General features: G+C 42.4%; 1 protein-coding gene across 4 annotated transcripts in view; it reads right to left on the reverse strand.

Moving 5' to 3' along the window:
- CDH18 (cadherin 18) overlaps positions 1-20856 on the reverse strand; it is a 450368-nt gene that overhangs the window by 118447 nt on the left and 311065 nt on the right. For all 4 annotated transcript variants that reach the window (XM_029053976.2, XM_007655498.3, XM_007655499.3 and 1 more), the window contains one exon: positions 6231-6525. In XM_029053976.2, coding sequence (XP_028909809.1) covers positions 6231-6525 — 295 coding nt within the window. The remainder of the gene's footprint in view (positions 1-6230; positions 6526-20856) is intronic.

Here is a 20856-nt window from a genome sequence, read left to right on the forward strand (position 1 = left end):
AGGGGCTCATAGTCTTAATTCCCATTTGACAGATGAGGTAGCTGAGACACAGAAAAGTTAAGCAATTGCCCAAAGTCACACAGCTGCCAAATTGCAGAGCTCGGATTAGAAACCCACGACCTCTGACTCCCAAGCCCGTGCTCTTTTCACTAAGCCAGGCCGCTTCTCAACACCTCCCCCTGCATCCAACCAAGTGAATTAAAACATCAGTGGGTTTCTGCATATGTTCAATTACAGTGTTCAGGAAAAGGTATCCGAGTTCTTGTGGGCAGGGATTATGTCCACCACCACTAAGCACTTAGTCCCCTCTTAGGGGTGCAACTGTTGAGTTTCCAGTACTCTTCCAGTCTCAACTACGAGAGTCAAGCAGAGGCATAGCCATTCCACTCCTAGCTTGGGTAGTGGCTAGCACGTGGAAGACAATCTGCTACAAGTCAAACGTCACCGGTGGTGGGCAGCAGCAGCATGGGAGGGAGTCGAGGGAGGAGAGTCAAGTTTACTGAGCGGAAGGAGGCAACGGTAAACCTCTGCTGGCTTTTTCAAACCAAGAAAACTCTACGGATCCACTACCAGAATGATTGCAGATGGAAGTGGGGTGTTCTGGGCATCCATCCCGTTGCTATGGGTCGGAGACGAGAGCATAAAACAAAGCAAAGAACTTAATATAATGCTCTGCACATAGCAGGCACTCAATAAATACCATTGATGATGATGAGGACAACAAATAGCACGTCGTTAATCCTGACAAGGAACCCAAGGCAAATGCTTACTACAGTTCTCTGAATACAGTAAGTATTCAATAAATACCAGTGATTGGTGCTGTATTTTCAGGAGAATCAAGGTGGGGTAAGCCTTGGAATATTCAGAGAAGCAGCGTGGCTCAGTGGAAAGAGCCCAGGCTTGGGAGTCAGAGGTCATGGGTTGGAATCCCGACTCTGCCCCTTGTCAGCTGTGTGACTGTGGGCAAGTCATTTCACTTCTCTGTGCCTCAGTTCCCTCATCTGTAAAATGGGGGTGAAGACTGTGAGCCTCACGTGGGACAACCTCATTCCCCTGTATCTACCCCAGTGCTTAGAATAGTGCTCTGCACGTAGCAAGTGCTTAACAAATGCCAACATTATTATTGCTTCAGATAGTTCCCACTAAGCTGCAAATTCCTTGTGGGATCATCACTTAATACAATGGTTTGCACGCAGGAAGCACACAACTAACATCATTCCTCGATTACTGATGTCTACCAACTCTGTGTTGTACTCTCCCAAGCACCTAGTACAGTTCTCTGTATATAGTAAGCACTCACTACTTACCCGTGATGGTTGACGGACAATTTGGATGTGCCAATTTCCCACAGTTCATGGTCATTTCCTAGAAATAAGCTAAGTCCCTAGAGGTTCTGCCAAGTCTAATTGGGAGGATTGACAATCATGTTGTTTAGTCACTTATAATGATGAGGTTCGAACCTTTGAACGTTCCAAGAGGGGCAAAGGGGACAGGAAGCCATGGTCTTAGTGTAGAGAGCACAGGCCTGGGAGTCAGAGGGAAATTAAGACTGTGAGCCCTTCGTTGGACAGGAACTGTGTCCAACTCAATTACCTTTCATCTACCTCAGGGCTTAGAACAGTGCTAGGCACATGGTAAGTGCTTAGCAATCTGAATAGGAAAGAGAAAAGGTATTGGATCCCCTCTTTACAGAATAGGTAACTGAGGCACAGAAAAGTTAAGTGATTTGGCCAAGGTCACACAGCAGACACGTGGAAGAGATGGAATTAGAACTCAGGTATTCCAGGCCTGTGCTCTATCCCTTAGGTCACACTTTTTAGAGAAGCAGCATGGCTCAGTGGAAAGAGCCCAGGCTTGGGAGTCAGAGGTCATGGGTTCGTTTCCCAGCTCTGCCACTTGTCAGCTGTGTGACTGTGGGCAAGTCACTTCACTTCTCTGTGCCTCAGTTACCTCATCTGTAAAAATGGGGATGAAGACTGTGAGCCTCATGCGGGACAAACTGATTACCCAGTATCTATCCCTGCACTTAGAACAGTGCTCTGCACATAGTAAGTGCTTAACAAATACCAACATTATTACTTCTGTTGCATTGTACTCTTCCACGCACTTAGTACAGTGCTCTGAACAGAGCAAATATTCAATAAATGCTATTGATTGGCTATTAGGAAGAAGATACATGGGCTCTGCAAGTAGCTTCTTGGTTCCCTAACCCAATTTATGGCTTCTGAAATCAGCTGAGGAGGGAAAATAGTAGAAGCCATCATTTAGAGCAAATGTCAAAAGTTGTTTTTCTCCAGCCTCTCTACCCCATCAGACACTAGCACAATCTTGGTTAGCTGGGCCCTCTCACCATGAATATGGATTCCACCACATCCCACAGGAGTCAGAGCTTTCTCTTAAGCAGTTTTCCATGTTTAATCCAAATCTCTTTTGCTTTATTTTAGAAAGACTCATTCTAATTGGATTCTCTAAGGGCATTGAGAATAGCTATAGCGTGCCTCCCTTAAGCCAGTGCTTTCCTTAATGCTACAATTCATAAATTTGAAGAATGCACAAATATGTTCCTCATTCTTCTCTTTTTTCTACAGCAATAAACTCAGCTTCACAAATGATTCTTAAATGTATTCTCCAATCTGTTGGAAAAAAAATCCTCTTCTTAGTGTCACTGAAATTGATGACCGATCAGGGAATGTGTCTACCAACTCTGCTATGTTGTAATATTATACCCTCCCAAGCGCTAAATTCAGTGCTCTGCACACACGAAGTACTCAATAAATATGATCAAGTGTTTAAAATAAGTTAAAGAACCTTAATTTGGTCCAGTAGAAAGACTATGACACCTGAAGTCAGGGGATTTGGGTTCCAGTACAGCTCTGTCACTGACATGCGTTGTGACTGAGAAAATTGCCTCAACTCTCTGATGTTTGGTTTCCCCATTTGTAAAACGGGGCTACCACCATTTACCTCTTCCTACTAATCTCATGCTCATACCATCCCTTCTACCCAGAACTCCCTCTCCTTCAAAACCAGTATTCCAAGGCTCTCCCCATCATCAAGACCCTCATCTCTAGACCCTTCCCTCTAAACTTCCCTCCCTATCTCCTCTAGGAGGTCTTCCAAGATTAATCTCTAATCCACACTGACCCTATTCCCTCCCTCCTCTATGTCACCTAAATATTTGGTTCTTACATCCCTCCTTGTTGTACTAATGTACATATCTTTACATTTTATTGCTTCAGCCTTCCTGCGTTTCATTTATTATGGTATTTGTTAGAGGCTTAGTATGTGCCAGACAATGTATCAAATGCTGGGGTACACACAAGCTGTGTGCCAGGTTGGACACAGTCCCTATCCCACATAGACCTTATAGCCTTAATCCTCATTTTGCAGATGAGGTAACCGAAGCACAGATAAGTGAGGTTACTTGCCCAAGGTCACAGCAGACAAGTGGCAGGGTTCATCTACCCCACTGGATTATAAACTCCTTGAGGTCAGGGATGAGATCTACAAACTCTATTGTACTCTCCCCAGAACATGGTACAGTACTCTGCACAGAAAAAGCAGTCAATCAATATTAAAGATCCGATTGGTGGACAAAGGGATATGGTGAGGAAAGAAATGTATTGTGAAAGTCTTATTCAAATCCCATTAAAGTATTATCATTAAATTAGGGATGGCTTAATGCCCAGGATGGTAAAGATTTCTTAATAGTTTGTGAGAGTTATCCTCCTTTCCTCTCAGTATTGTTCTAGCTTTTAAAACGTAGCTCCAAGTTTACCTTGTGTTCACCTTGTGATCCATTATGATACATCAAATTTTTCCATCAGTCATACTGACTGAGCATTTACTGTGTGCAGAGGCACTGTACTTAGTTCTAGGAGGAGTACAATATAATAGAGTAGGTAGACACATTCCCTGCCAGCACGGATCTTGTAGTCTAAATGCTGCAATTTTTGGATGGATTTTTGCCTATTCAGTCATTCTCTTCACTGTGCCTATTTCTCCTCTTCAAAAATACATAGATTTCAACTGGATCAAATTGATATTTTGTTAGTTTTTTTATTTAATCAACTTGCTATTGAATTTTACCTCTCTTAAATGGATCATCTCTCTAGTTCATCTAGTATGAAATTGTTATCGAACTTACTCGTAAACCTCATTTGGAATTTGATGAGACATTTTAAAAGTTTGACATCATTTCAAATCCCATTTTTGTCTCCTAAGGTGTTAGTAATCACATCTATCTTATTTTCATCCACAAAATAGATGAGCATTCACTTTACTACCTCATCAAAATCACTGATGAAAGCATTAAATATCAGGCCTGAGAAGTCTTCCCAGTTGGACTCAGATATTGATCACTTCTCTAGAGCCAATTTTGCAAAACAAACCCCAAAACAACGGCAACAAAAATCTTGGAAGAATTCAGATTCTCTGGTTTGAGCTAGAAAATTCAAATAAGAAAGCCAGACTGAGAGTTTAGCCTCTGAAACTAGCCAGAAGATAGGCAAGAAACCCCATTAAGGGAAGATTAATGTCACTTCTCTAACTTTGGAAATTTAAAGTGCTGCAAATAAAGCATAGTATGCTAGTGATGAAATACCCTGTCCGAGGTGTCTGGGTCTTAATTATTTTTGCCCCACAGGTTGCAGGCTTGGTAATTGGACTAAGGGGAGGAAAAAAAAAACACTCAATCCATCAATGGTATTTATTGAGCACCTACTGAGTACTGGGCCTTATCGCCCACTGTAAATTTGTGTATTTAACTGAATTGTCTGCTTTATTACTTGTTCTATGTTCGTACTCTTTTATACAGTTGTATATTTGGTCATATCTGTTCTCTCAATTTAGACTATGCATTTCTGGAAGACAGGAACCATAAGTCGTATAGAGTCATATGAGTTACACAGAATCACTCTGCCCCTAGTAAGTGGCCAATACATGCTGTTGATGAGTGTCACAATGCCATCATCATTTAAAAATAGATTTCAGAAAGGAATACGAGCTCAAATAATTCATGAATTGAAACACCATTTCTTAAGAAGACCATCCCCCTTTGATAATCCCTCCCATTTGACTGTTGAAAAATTATCCCTGATCCATTTCAATAACTTCTGACTTCCTGTGGACTGCTTTATTGTTTCTGACAGTGGACATTAATCATTCAATGGCTAAGCGCTTGGGAGAGTACAGTGTAACAGAGTTGGTAGACATGTTCCCTGCCCATAAGGAACATTCAGTCTAGAGAGGCTAGAGGCTGCAATAAACAAACACAGCAGCACAAAAATACACAGTCTCTGGATGGGCTCAATGTAGCTAAGACTGTGGGTCTCACATTCGCCTTTTCACTCAGATAAGCACCTGTAGGTGAATTTCACCACCGGTAAAAATGATGGTCCAGGTATATATAAAGTTTCAAGCAGTCACTGGGATTGCTCAAATCCCTGATCATCACCAGACCCGATCTCGATGTCATTGTAATAACCATATCAAATGGAAATCTTGCCAGCTTCCCTTTCATTGAAAGGATGGGAAATCAGAATTTTTAAGAGTGGCTACACCCTTATTCCACAGAAGATGAGAGCTTTGTTCATAAGAAACCCGCTCCCCTTGCCATGTCCAAAACTCTACTTAGCTATAACCATGGCTCACATAGTATAAATCCTAATCTCTTTAGTTTCATTTTTACTTATTCTAGCATTTTCACAGACTTCCTTTTCTCCCTCCCATGGGAATAGCCAAATCATGGTATAGGATTAACTAGTAAAAATGTATTTAAATTTGGAATAATTTTTCTGACCCAGATACTTATATACGAGGTATTTTGAACAGAAAATTGTTAAGGAAGGGAAGGCGGAAAGCTGAAGAAATCTTTCTATTTTCCTTTTAAAAATAAAGACAAAGCTGATTACAATCAGGAAAACATTTTCCTGATATATACCATTAGTAATTAAGCAGTTTATGTAGGTGGTTACAGATTTAAAACCGTTCTTCTTTCCGAGAGTAAATTACCATTTATACATGAGTACCGTGGGTCTCAAAATAAGGATTTTTAAGAAAAGCACCATTTGGTTCTCTTGTCTATGAATACTGAACACCTGCATTTTATCCAAAGACAATAACAAGTAAACGATAACTTCACTGAACTTTAGGTCAACTACGAATGGAAAAAAAACCACAGAAAAACACAACTTGGGCTTTGACAAAGAGGAAAAAAAAGTGTTTCTTACCCATTTCAGCCATTTCTGGTACTGTGACAATGTAAGGTCCATCTGTAAATTTGGGGGCGTTGTCATTGATGTCTTGTACTTTGATGATGAACTCAGATTCAGGTTCCAGAGGCTTGTTTGTTCGTCTGTCAATCGCTTGGGCGTGCAAGACGTAGTGCGTTTTCTGCTCTCGATCTAGACTTTTGGTAGAGTGGATGTCTCCTGTGGTATCATCAATAATGAATATGGTCCCCGCCCCTTCTCCGGTAAGAATGTACTTGACGGATCCATCACCTTTGTCGGAATTGGAGTGTAGCTGTGAAAAACGAGACATTGTGGAACATCGTGGCTTATCCCAAAGACTTATGAGGCATATGATAAATAACCAACCATAAATAGGAAAATGAGTTCAGGCTTACATTGTGAGTGATGACACTTGCGATTTCCCACCATCCCCAGGGACCAAGCCAACGCAATTATTTAAGGAGTTTTCTAGAGACCCTTTTGCCATTTGAGGAAAAGTGAATGCAAAGTGTAAAAATTTTCTCAAGCCTTACTTGACTTGTCACCTAATTCCCTTGGGAATTAGCAAAGACAGCTTAGCCTAGTGGAAAGAGCACCGAAATGGGACTCAGAAGAGCCAGCTCTCACTTCCTGATGCACTGCAATCTGGCTATGTGACCTTGGACAAGTCACTTTAACCTCTTTGTGACTGATTTTCTTCATCAAATGGGGAAAAGAGGACTCTTTTCCCTACCTCAGACTATGAGCCCCTGGACAAGGAGTGTATCCGATCTGATAACCTGGATATATGCCAACTCTAATCACCTTGTTTTGGCCTGTAGTAAGCACTTAATAGATACCAAATTATAATTACTATTACAATGATAATCAGCTTTCCTCACAGAACCACTGGCTTGTGAAATGTCTATGCTTCATTAGCTAATAATTTAGGAAGAGACTGATTTGATTATCGTTCTCCTAAATTCAAAATTCAATAAAACAAGCAGATAAGCAAAGACATGGGCACTAAAGGGGTTTCATCGACCAAAATGCCTCTCTTCTTCCCTAAGTCCAGGTGGAATATTACTTTGGATTCATTTTTCTTGTTGGGCTCAGAAGAAGAGATTTCTGGATGTTAACCCAATTTAGGATGTACCAGTGACGACTTGGGTCGGTGGTTGTTTTGAGGAAGGGCGGACCACGGCGGATGTGAATTAGTAGGCTGACAGGTAGGACATCCTAGTCGGGGATGAAATCAAACAGACAACAGGTCTGGATGCCAGGTTGGGGCCCACTTAAATATGAGGGGTTTGGAAAAAACAATGACAATAATAATAATCAATAATGTTAGTAATTTTTATTAAACTCTATATGCCAAGCATTGTACTAGGCATTCGGATATATATATATATATATATATATATATATATATATATATATATATCAGATCATACACAGTTTCTGTCTACCCAGGGCCCACATTCTAAGACAGAGGAGGAATGGCTGAAACAGACGAGAAAAATGAAGCACAGAGAAGTTCAGTGATTTGTCCAAGGTCACACAGCAGGCAAGTGGCTGAGCTGGAACTTGAATCCAGGTCCTCTGACGCCCAGGCTTATGCTCTTTCCACTAGGCAATTCTGCTTCTCCAACAGCCATCAAAGCTTCTCCTCTGACCAGATGTGAGAACCAGATCTGAGACTTCATTGATCAGGCTGACTAGATCTATCATCGTGTGCACTTCTGGCCCAGATTTCCCAGGCTCCCTTTTGGCCGGATCAGCTCCTGTGGAGCTGGTGTAGAGAAGACTAAACCTCCTGGGCCCAGCACATCATAACCTGCTTTCGTGGCCTGCCCCTGGAGTTAAGGATGGGTGTGGCCATACAACCTGATAAGGAAGAGAGCCTGGGGAAAGTTCAAGGGATGTTGCTGAGAAGAATTGTTAGCCGGAGCAGGAATTCTCCCCTCGTATTTTTTTTATGGTATTTGTTAAGAACTTCTTATGTTCCAAGCGCTGTACTGAGTGCTCGGGTAGAAACAAATTAACCAGGTTGGACACAGTTCTTGTCCCCTTTAGGGCCCAGAGTCCTAATCCCCATTGTGCAGATGAGGTGCCTGAGGCCCAGAGAAGTGAAGTGACCTTCTGTAAGTCACACAGCAGACAAGTGGCAGAGCTGGGATTAGAACCCAGGTCCTTCTGACTCTTAGGTTCTTGTATTATCCACTAAGCCATGTTGCCGCTGCTCCTCAACCTTACCCATATCGCTTCCCTCCAAACCAAGACCCTGGAAACATTGCTCCCAGGGTCTAGTGTAGTTGGGGCAGGTGACCCAGGACGTGGGACGGAGGCCGGCGGTGGGGAGGGAACACCGACCCATTTTTCCCTATCCAACAGCGACCCCTACACACTATCTTAAGGTCCCATAATTACCAGCTGTATCATTCATCGCGTCACCAGGCCATTGCAAAGCCTTCCATTGGCTGATTAAGCATGCCTAGTAGAAAGCCTCCCATCTTAGGGGTCACGGAACCAGGGTTCTAATTCTGACTCTGTCCCTTGTTCATTCATTCAATAGTATTTATTGAGCGCTTACTGTGTGCAGAGCACTGTACTGAGCGCTTGGGATGAACAAGTCGGCAACAGATAGAGACAGTCCCTGCCGTTTGACGGGCTTACAATCTAATCGGGGGAGATGGACAGACAACTTGTCTGCTGGGTGCCTTTATTTCCTCATCTGTAGGAAGATTAAATATCTGTACTCCTTCCTACCTAGATTCTGTGGCCCAGGTGATGGGGGATCAAGCCCAATCTGATTATCAGAGAAGCAGCATAGCCTCGTGGAAAGAGCAGGGGCCTGGGAGTCAGAGGTTATAATCCCAGCTCTGCCACTTGTCTGTTGTGTGATCTTGGGCAAATCACTTCAATTCTCTGTGCCCCGGTTCACTCATTTGCAAAATGGGGAGTTAATATTTGTTCTTTTTCCTACTTAGACGGTGAGCCCCAAGTAGGACCTGATTATCGTGTATCTACCCAGCATTTAATAAGCAGTAATTCCATTTATCTCCCCCATTATCTCTGAATCTTTGAGAGTGGTGTCTAAGTCTTTCAGCAAACAGTTTTAGTTTACCTAAGGAAAGCAAGTTCCTGCTTGGTGAACAGCCCATAATGCTCTTACTTTTTTTCCACTAGTTTTCACTAGAGTATTTTTTTAATTCTTAGACTCAAAAAAATCAGTGGGAGGATATCTTGTTAAGCATTGCCATTTCTAACCGGTCTTTTTTTCTCCTGATGGAAAGGTGTCTTTATTGGCAAACAAGCCTTAGATCTGAATCTCTGGTGACGGAAGGGAGGAGTCAAAGTGTCACCCCCTCTGGCATCTTTTAGTAAATTACTGCTTCCCCAATTTCACATGGTACCCGAGAGTTGTGAGGAAGTGAATTCATCCCAAATGTGTTGGCATTAAAGAGCAGTTTACTTGTGGCGTGTCACACTAGGATCAGAATTTGTGCAAACCTACATTTCCCTCTGAATCAGGGCTCTTCTTTGAAGAAATGTTCTGTGCCCTGAGGGAAGCATGGTTTCACGTATTACTAGAAATAAGTTTGGTCTAGGCTATGCTGGCATGAAAGTCAGGTAAGAAAGCCGATTTCAAGTAAGGAACCTCCAGCTATGTTTAAAAAATACACTCTGAACGGGGTAGGGGATGGGTAATTGGGCTATTGTGGAGTCCAAAATAGAAGCCCGTTACTTAGGGAGAAGGCAGATATTCATAAATCTCTCAGTGAGGCCAAAAGTAGCGAGGGAGGAATATTAGGGCTCATGGGCTGCTTTGCCTGAATCTTCAACCTCAAACAACAGAGAAGAGTGTATGTTACAGTCTAACATCCTTGTGGGCAAGGATCATGTCTGTTAATTCTACTTTTCCCTCTCAAACACCTAGCACAGTCCTAAGCACTCTGGTGGCCCTCAGTAAATGTGATTGATTGGTGGAAGAAAACGTACACGATGTCAGGAAAACACTGAAATCCTGAGGACAGGCAGAAAATAAATTACATTTGGGAAACAATCAAATCATATTTATTGAGCACGTACTCTATGCAGAGCACTATATTAAGTCCTTGGGAGAGTAAAATATAGCAGAATTAGTAAGCACATTCCCTGCCCACACTGAGCTTACATTCTAAAGGGGAAGACAGACAATAATGTCAATGAATAAAGTACAGATACTGTTGGCATTTGTTTAGCGCTTACTATGTGCAGAGCACTGTTCTAAGCGCTGGGGTAGATACAGGCTAATCAGGTTGTCCCACGTGAGGCTTACAGTCTTAATCCCCATTTTCCAGATGAGGTAACTGAGGCCCAGAGAAGTTAAGTGATTTGCCCACAGTCACACAGCTGACAAGTGGCAGAGCTGGGATACAAACCCATGAACTCTGATTCCCAAGCTCGTGCTCTTTCTACTGAGCCACGCTGCTTCTGGTATTGTGGGGTTGAGGGAAGGGTGAAGGAAGGGTTCAAATCCAAGTTGAAGGATGACGCAGAAGGGAATGGGAGAAGAGGAAATTTGAGTTTAGTTGGGGTAGGCCTTTTGGAGGAGGTGCACCTTCAATAAGGCTTTGAAGGTGGGGAAAGTGATTGTCAGATATGACGATTAAAGGCTTTCCAGGCCAGAGGCAGTTGAGGTGGGTGAGTTAGACGAGATCAAGGTCTGGTGAGTAGGTTAGCATTGGAGGAGTGAAGTGTGTGGTCTGGGTTGTAGTGGGAAATCTAGGAGATAAGGTAGGAAGGGGCAAGGAAACCAAATCCATTAAAGAGCCACTGAGGTCCTCCCTGGCAATCAGTGCTATTTATTGAGCACTTTTCTGCGTGCAGAACGCTTCACTAAGCCTCTCCTTCCAAGTGATCTGTTTGTTCAGTTGCAAGCAGTCCAATTTCCAAAGTGAGATGGAGAGAGAAGAGGGTCAGATAGGCTGTAAATTCCTTGAGGAGAGGGATTATGTTTACAAATTCTATGGTACTGTACTCTCCCAAGCACTCAGTACACCGCTCCGCACCAAATAAATGTTCATCAAATACTGGTGATTGACTGATCTGTAGCAGCCACTCCTTCTGTTTTTCTACTAACAGTACTGCAGTGACCCCCACTGCAGCCCTTCTAATTATAAATTCATTCATTCACTTATTCGATCCTATTTCTTGAGCACTTACTGTGTGCAAAGCACTGTTCTAAGTGCTTGGGAGGATATAACAAAACAATAAACAGGCAGATTCCCCGAAATGGTTCAGACGCCTCAGACATTTTTTAAAAAAGAAACCCCAATAGATCCATATGCTGAACTACAAAAATGAAATGAATTAATAATAAATAAGTCAAACGGGGCTCAGGTCAGGAAGGAGGGGAAGCTGACGGATGAAAGCAATTTAACGTTCATAAATCCAATGGTTTATAAAAATCTAGAAGGAAGACACAGGCAGATCAAGAGACAGAGAGAGAGAGAAAGAAGAAGGAGAGAAAAGGGTTTCAAGTTTGTAGTTATTCATTCATTCAATTGTGCATTTATTGAGCACCTACTGTGTGCAGAGCACTGTATTAAGCGCTTCAGAGAGTACAATATAACAGTGAACAGGCACATTCCCTGCCCACAATGATCTTCCAGTTGTGTAGACCATCTGAGAGACCCCAACAGCATCAGACTCCCCTGGACCCTCCGCCCTTTGGAAAGCCACTGCTTAGAAGGGGACTTGAGAGGAAACAAAAAATAGCAGACGTTTTTGAGACAGTCAACGCCAAACTGCTCTGTGCTGAAGATCGTGTTCTTGGGGGTCATACACAAGAAGATAGACACACATTTCTGAATCTCTCAGTTGAGAGGGAACAGCACCGCAGAGTGACAAATATCCTGAAATAAATCTAAGTTATGCAGAGGTCTGTACAACAAAAACCCTCCACACCAACTCAGATTTTTAGCAACTAGAACTTAACGGTGCTCCTATTCACTTCCAGATTATCAGGATTCTTAGGGTGGCCTTCAATTAATCAGTGGAATTGGGCACGTAGGAGAGTACAGTGCAAGAGAATTGGCCAAACAATGCCTCGGGAGGACACACCTAGGTGAGAGAACTATGCCAAAATTCTCTCTGTCCATCAGGGGTATGTGCCCACCATACAGTAGCTTGGGTGAACAATAGCGCCGTGAGCTTTAGATGAGCTTCAACCCAAGCAGACAGAGATATATAAACACAAACTACTATTTGTTAAGCATTTACTCTAGGCCAAGTATTGTTCTAAGAACTGGGGTAGACACAAGTTAATCAGGTTGGACACAGTCTCTGTCCCACAAGGGGCTCACAATGTAAGTAGGAGGGAGAACATGTATTACAGCCCTACTTCACAGTTGAAGAAAGTGAGACAAAGAGAAGTGACTTGCCCAAGGTCACACAGAAGGCAAGAGGAAGAGCCACGATTAGAAGCCAGGTCCTCTGACTCCCAGATCAGTACTCTTTCCACCGGCCACTAGACTGTAAACTCATAGTGAGCAGGGGATTATTACATTGTACTCTCTCAAGCCCTAAGAACAATGCTCTGCACACAGTAAGTGATCAATAAACATGACTGATCGATGCTGCCCCTCTCACACATCCTTGAGGGCAACGAATGCAGCAGGGAATTACTAACTGATTAAGGTGTCAGAAAAGTGCTCAAGTGATAAATAGTGGCGAGGCATTTTAGGTGGAGAGATGAGAAATTAATCAGGGAAAGCCTCCTGGAGAGGATGTGATTTCAGAAGGGCCTTGAAGATGTCGAGGACAGTGGTCTGATGGACGTATGGGGGAGAAATTTCAGGTAGAATGGAGAGCATGAGCAAGCAATCGGCAGCTAGTGGGATGAGAATGAGACACAATGAGTAGGTTGGCTAGAGGGTCAATATTCAATTGCAGTTGGCTATTTAATTGCAGTTGGCCATTATGATGACTAATGATGGATGCTCAGCCCTTCAATAAGCTATTCCTGTAGCTGAGCATCATTTCAAAGGAAGTGCCAGGAGAAGTCAGTATTACCCACCCCACGGGATCTTGCTAAGGATCCCTCAAGTCAAGCTTCTCAGCTGGGATTTCTTTCTTGATTTACTTCTGGACAAAAATATCAAGAGTTCTCCCAGATATTACTACATAAAATAGCAAATAACCCTTTCCCTCACTAGCCTCTCCTTTTCAGTTAATTTCCACCCCTCTGGCTGTCTCCGATATCAATTTTCGTGTATGTCTTCGTCAATATGAAGCTACTATAATGATTAAGTCATTTTCCATTATTTCTTCCCCCCCTCTTTTCATATCAATGCCAGCCTGGTGGAGTCATTGTCTGTCTCCAGTCTCCCAACGTTTTAGTAAGTTTGTGCCTTTTCATTTTACAATACTTTATGTGCTGTCTCCAAATCTCCTTAATAATACCTCACAGTACATTCAAAATGATTCTCGTTTTATTCCCTGCAACAAACCTCATCTCTTCTCATCTCAGAAACTCCATAATTGTTTCTAACACTGTATCTTTGGGTGTTCTCCCCCCTCCTCCCCCGGAAAACTCTCTGCACCTTAACCATTCAGAAAACTGAAGTCAGCTTCTGTTTCTTCTTGTAGTCTCTCTAGCACATTATTAAAATGGTCTGGACTCAGTAAGCACCCAATAAATACCTTTGATTGATTTTGCCATTTGGCCTCTTCCTTGATTTGAGGCAAGGAAGATTTTCATATCTTCCTTGCCTCCTTCACTGACTCGTCATCTATTTCCAAATTCCATTTCTCCAAGATGTTTTTCATTTTCCTTTGCAACACCCCCCTCCCCGCCTCAATCCACCATTCATTACTATTTGATTTCTAATTACTTTACTAGGTTGTCTGTAATGTACCAGGGCTTCTCCCCAACTAGACAGTCAGTTCCTTGGGAGCAGGGAACATGTGAACCAGCTCTTATATTGTACTCTCTCAAGTATTTAGTACCGTACTCTGCACTCAGCAAGTGCTCAATAAATACCAATGATTGATGAAAACCGTTCAAAGCTGCTCCTGTGGGTGGCTCTAAGTGAGCAGAGGGCCTGGCTGGGGGAAGAGGAAGAAATCTCCAGAAATGATTGGTTATTGTCACCCACAATGATGTAGTGATTGCCTTTGGGACTGATGCACTTTCCCTTTCCATGCACACATGTATAAGTTTGAAACTAGGGCTCTAGAGAAGGCCAGCAATGAAGAAGGCAAAAGGGACGTTGTAGACTACTGCTCTGATCCCATGGCTGTGCTCACGTCACCACTGTTCTAAAAAGTTTTGGAGAGAAGAGGATAGGGCCAATGGTCCCTCTAAGTTTCCTCTCCTTCCTATCATGCATCACAGGAACTGTTGAGCCGCTTAGGATCGCTACCACCGACTGCTACTTCTCTGAGTAGCCAGCACCGAGAAAGAGTTAATTGATGGGAGTGGACAGAACAGTGAAGGAAGTGATTTTTTGGTTGATGCTACTTTATGATGTTTGATATGCGCTTACGATGTGCCAGGCACTGTTTTTTTTGATGCTGTTTTATGGTATTTGTTAAGAGCTTACTATGTGACAGGAACTGAGCTTACTATGTGCCAGGCATTGTTCTAAGCACTGGGATAGATACAAGCTAAGCAGGTTGGACCAGTACCTGTCCCAAATGGGGCTCACAGTCTTAACTCCCTAATTACAAATGAGGTAACTGGCACCCAAATCAGTGAAGAGAATTGCCCAGGGTCACACAACAGTCAAGTGGCAGAGCTGGGATTAGAACTATGTCTGACTTCCATGTCCATGCTCTATCCACTAGGCCATGCTACTCAGTTACCTCAACTGTACAATATGGATTGAGAATGAGCACCCCACATGGGACAGGGACTGTGTCCAACCTGACAAATTTCTATTTACACCTGTGCTTAGTACAGTGCCTGTCACATAGTGAGCGCCTAACAAATACTACAATCGCTCCTTCCCTAGGCTTTGCTGCTTCTGGGCACAGACTCCTGATGGCTATGCTTCTCCAAGGCAAGCACACAACTGCTTGGGCAAATATATACACATAAACACACAGACACTCAGCTCCTCCAGTTCATTTGCTGGCAGTGTGGCTTAGTGGCAAGAGCCCAGGCTTGGGAGTCAGAGAATGTGGGTCCTAAACCCAGCTCAGCCACTTGTCTGTGTGACCTTGGGCAGCCATTTAACATCTCTGGGTCTCAGTGACCTCATCTATAAAATGGGGATTAAGACTGTGAGCCCCATGGGGGACACCCTGATTATCTTCTATTTATCCCAGCACTTAGAACAGTGCTTTGTACATAGTAAGTGCTTAACAAATACCATAATTATCATTATTGTTAAAAAGAAATATCACAGTCTGTTGCCCAACCAATGGAGGGGTCTATCAAGGGAGCAAGTGGAGAAGGGGTGGTAGGGAAGAATTTAAATGAATGAATTAAAATGCAGCTGGCAACTATGGAGATTTCTGTTCATCAACTGAAAATTCTATCTGATAACACTAATGGCATTTATTAAGCCCTTACTACATACCAAAGCACCTTGCTAAAGATAGGGGTAAATAACAGAACCAGACACAGTCTACACTTTCAGGTGTGGGGCAGGAATTTTATTCTGAGTTCATAGGGGAGGAAATTAAAATCCACATAAATTAAGTAACTTTTCCAAGGTCACACAGCGGTCCAGAGACTGAGCTGGGACTCAAAGCCGTGTCTCCTGATTTCCAGTCAAGTGCTTTTTCCAGAGACTTCTCTGCAGTCCCGCTTTTCCTCCTGCCTTCGAGATAGCTCTACATTACAATGTACAAAGCACTGGAGAGATTACACTGTAAAAGAGTTGATAAACTCTGCCCACAATGAGCTTACATTCTAGAGTGGGAGATAGATATAAGTAAATTAATAGAAGTAGAAATATTCCATAAGTTTAATTTATACTATAAATTTTAAATATACTGTAAATATGCATAACAACTGTGGGATTGAGGGAGGGATAAATAAAGAGTGTAAACGAGTGCAAGGGCAATACAGAAGGGAGTGGGAGAAGAGAAAATTAAGGCATAGTCAGGGGAGGCTTTTTGGAGGAGATGTGCTTTTAATAGGGCTTTGAAGGTGGAGAGAGTGATCATCTGTCAAATATGAAGAGGATGTTCCAGGCCAGAGGCAGAATGTGGGTGAGAGATTGGCGTGAGAGAGATGAAATGAGTGAGTAGGTAGGCATTAACGGCACAAAGTGTGCAGGCTGGGTTGTAGTAGCAAATCAGGGAGATAAAGTTAGGGGGCAAAGTGACGGAGTGCTTTAAATCCTATGGTTAAGAATTTCTGTTTGAGGAGGTGGTATATCGACCACCACCTGGAGGGTCTTGAGGATAAGTGAGATATGGACTGACTTTTTTTGAAAAATGATCCTTGCAGCAGAGTGAAATATGGACTGGACTGGAAAGAGACGGGAGGTACCGGGGTCAGAGAGGGTGCTTATTCACTAATCATGGTGGGATAGGATAAGTATTTAAATTAACATGGTAGCAATTTGGATAGAGAGGAAAGGATTTCAGTGATGTTGTGAAGGTTGAACCGACCTAATTTTGTGACAAATGAACATGTGGCTTAAATGTGAGAGAGGAGTCGACGACGATGTCAGGATTATGGGTTTATGAGACAATAATGATTGTAGTGCTGTCTACAGTGATGGGAAAGTCATGGGGAGGCAGAGTTTGAATAGAAAGATAAGTGCTTAGTACAGTGCTCTGCACACATTTTACATAAAAAATACATAGAGTTATAAGGCTGGAAACATCTTGTTAAATACTGAAGGATAGGCAAAGCTCACAGATTTTGGGATAGTTGGCCAGATCACTGATAGTATGGCAAAATGGAAGTTCTGGACAACTCCAGAAGTGACCCAGGAAATATCCAAATTCACTAAAAGCACAAGTCAGCATCTCTGCGTGAACCTCAGATGACCGATTTTAAAGAAAGCTAACCTTTTCCAATTAGCGTCTTTAGTGAAGTTTCATCTTATTTTTCAACTCTTCACCTCTATTACCGACAATTTCATTAGGCCCAGGTGACAGCTTTATTCATTTTGGTAAATACATCTATGTCCATCGCCCCCCATAAATTTTATTACGAAATAAAGTCAGGTACTGTTATGAGGGAAGCGGCGGGCCTAGTGGAGAGAACACGGGCCTGGGAGTCAGAGGTCGTGGATTCTAATCCTGGCTCCTCCGCATGTCTGCTATGTGACCTTGGGGCAAGCAACTTCACTTCTCAGGCCTCAGTTACCTCTTCTGTAAATCGGGAATTAAGACTTTGAAGGGCTAAGGGACTGTGTCCAACCTGATTTCCTTTTATCTACCTCAGTGCTTAGAATGATGCTTGGCATATAGTAAGCGCTTAACAAATACCATCTTTATTGTCATTAACATTATCATTATTTTCCCTTAGATGTGGTACTGGCAGCTGTAGAAGTTGCATTCGTAGGGCCAGTGGTGGATCAGATCGATCCCACTCAAGTGGTTCACCCGCCAAGAATGGCACACGAAGAGGCAAAAGCCAGATTTTTGGCCGCCCTCAATAAGCACAAATTGGTCATCGGCTCTTCCTTCTGGCAAGCCGACTCGGGTTGGTACAACTGGATTTCTAGACAACACTGTCATGCGTGGATCCGGTTATTCATTACTAAAGTGTACTTCTGTGTTGCGTAAACACAACCTCAAAGCTTTCTGTGATATAAATTGCTCTTTTCTTTGGTCTGATATGATGGAATACCAAAATTATATTTCAAAGAAGAGAAAGAAAGAAAAGTGCCTAGAGCAAAAAGATAAAGGGATTTTTTTTTAAGTAGGAAATGTTGGAAGCATAATGATTATAGGATATTTTTAAAAGATTGATTTTCAGAACCGAAGTCTCCCTTAAAATGCAATGTAGTAGCTTTTGTCCACTGTTTTTAGAAAAGGTAGAGAAGCAGCTTTTAGTTGGCATTGCCAATAGGTAATCCAAAATCTGTTCATTAGGGAATTTGGGTTGCCTCTCAAAACACCTGAAAGGAATGTTTGAAGGGGACTGAAACACTAAATGGTAAAGCTGTCACAAATGAATGGACCCATCTAATTCCCAACTGTGTATCCTTTCCCACTGCTTTGCACACAGTAAACACTTTACAAATACTATTATAGCAAATAGCAAACCCTTAGTTAATACAATTACTATTTTTAGAAGTTATTTTGCATTCTCTAATGCCTTTAGATATATGGTAGAGTCACTTGCAAAGATATTTTGTAACACTTTTGAGGATGACAAAATATTGGCAGCTGACAGAAATTGTCACGTGGTTGTTTTCACGGGTTAAACTGATTTGTCCACCTCATGCCATGTAATAGAGAGAAGATAGAGAGTAGTGTGAGAAAACTGAGCAGGAAAATAGCTCATTTTGCTGATAACCAGACATGAAGGAAACTGAGGAGAAGCAGATGATCACATGTCACAGCATGGCGGCCGAAAAATATACGCAGTAAATGCCGGGAACTCTTCACCATTTCTGGCAACCATGTCATTAGGAAAGCAGGTTTAAATGATAAACTCCCAAAATGTAGGCTGCTAAATTGTTCTGAAATATATTTCTGTATGAAATGACATTTTATCTATTTAGCCAGCTTGCATTTTTATATTCTTATGATTCATATTAATTGATTTGTTCCGTGGAATCAAAGAGACCTTGGATTTAAGGCAATCCCCCAAAATCTGAAGCTTGGGGATGGGGAAAAAACAAGAAAAAAACCCCCAATATATTCACCTGTGCCTCTTTCTCTGCCCCCCAGAACCACTCTGGCTTGGGAGTATGTCCGTTTTGCCATTACTGATTATCCCTCTTCTGATTTCTCCCTTTCTTTATTTCCATTAAACAAAAACAAACAAAAAAAACTGATTGAAACAGACTTTTATATTTTCCCCACACATTCTGAAAGCTCAGAGCAGAAGATAACGGAGGCTTGGCTTAAGTAGGAATTAGAGAATCATAAAAAGGCATAACAGTGGACTCAGGCAGAGACTGAGATAGAGAGCTAGTCAAGCCGAGGTAAAGGACTGAGGAGGAGGGGCAGAAGTAATAATAATAATAATGGTGGTATTTGTTAGGTGCTTACTATGTGCAAAGCACTGTTCTAAGCGCTGGGGGGATACAAGGTGATCAGGTTGTCCCATATGGGGCTCACAGTCTTCATCCCCATTTTACAGATGAGGTAACTGAGGCCCAGAGAAGTGAAGTGACTTGCCCAAAGTCATACGGCTGGCGAGTGGCAGAGCCGGGATTCAAACCCATGACTTCTGTCTCCCAAGCCTGGGCTCCTTCCACTGAGCCACGCTGCTTCTCTGTAGCAGTAATGGCTGCGTAGCTTAGTGGAAAGAGCACATTCTTTCAATCGTATTTATTGAGCGTTTCCTGTGTGCAAAGCACTGTACTAAGCCCTTGGGAAAGTACACTACAACAATAAACAGTGGCACTCTCTGCCGACAATGAGCTCACGTCTAGAGCGGCTTGGGAGTTAGGAAGCCTGCTGCCGCTTGCGTGCTGGGTGACTTTGAGAAAGTCACATCGCTGCTCTGTGACTCAGTTACCTCATCAGCAAAAATGGAGATTCAATACCTGTTCTTCCTCCTTACACTATGAGTCCCAAATGGAACCTGATGGCCTTGTATCTAACCTCATGATTAGTACAGTGCTGGACACACAGTAAGAGCTGAAGAAAAGCTAAAATTAACGATACAAATTAAGTGACCACCGCAATGAATGTCTAACGGAAATACGAGCCAAACTTTCTGCCCACAAGAAGCTTATACACAGACAGAGAAAAAAGAAATATGAGCAGTCAAAATCTGAGTGTGTACTGTCAACTGAAGTTGTCTGGGGGTGGGGGGTGTTCCATTTGTATTTCCTTTTGAACACACTGTATACACAGGCTAGGGTACAGGGCAAAATAAGGATGCTCTCTGCCTGGTCCCCAGTGTAGCTACTCATTAATTTAGGGCTTCGGTGGAGTGAATTCCACTTCAAAGACAGAATCACAGTTGCCATTGTGAAGCACTGTTGTCCAGTGGCTAGAGCTATGAGACTAGGAATCAGAAGGACCTGAGTTTGAATCACTTACCTTCTCTGTGCCTCATTTACCTCATCTGTAAAATGGGGATTAATACGTGAGCCCCATGTGGGGAATGGACTAAGTCCGACATGATATCGACACCAGTGCTTAATATAAGGTCTGACACATAATAAGTGATTAACAAATACAAAATAATAATAATGAATATATAAAAATGTAACATCTTGCTCTCTGGTCTTGAGTTGAGCCTTAAGCTCCTTAAGCTGCATGTAGTTGACAAACACAAACACTCTTCATGAAATGTTTCAAACAACCTCAAGCAACTGATTGTTTTGTTTTTTTGTGTTAACTACTCAAGCCAAAGTTTCCAGTTAAGACTAAGTCAGAGCTCAAAATAATTGCTGACTGAAATTCAGAGTCTTAAGAGGTGTATATCCACATTCTATATGTGAAGGAGTAACACATTCCAGTTATTAATTTATATTGAATAGCCAAAACTGATAGAAGGATC

The sequence above is a fragment of the Ornithorhynchus anatinus genome, chromosome X3 (assembly GCF_004115215.2).
Source record: "Ornithorhynchus anatinus isolate Pmale09 chromosome X3, mOrnAna1.pri.v4, whole genome shotgun sequence".
In the NCBI taxonomy this organism is placed as follows: Eukaryota; Metazoa; Chordata; class Mammalia; order Monotremata; family Ornithorhynchidae; genus Ornithorhynchus; species Ornithorhynchus anatinus.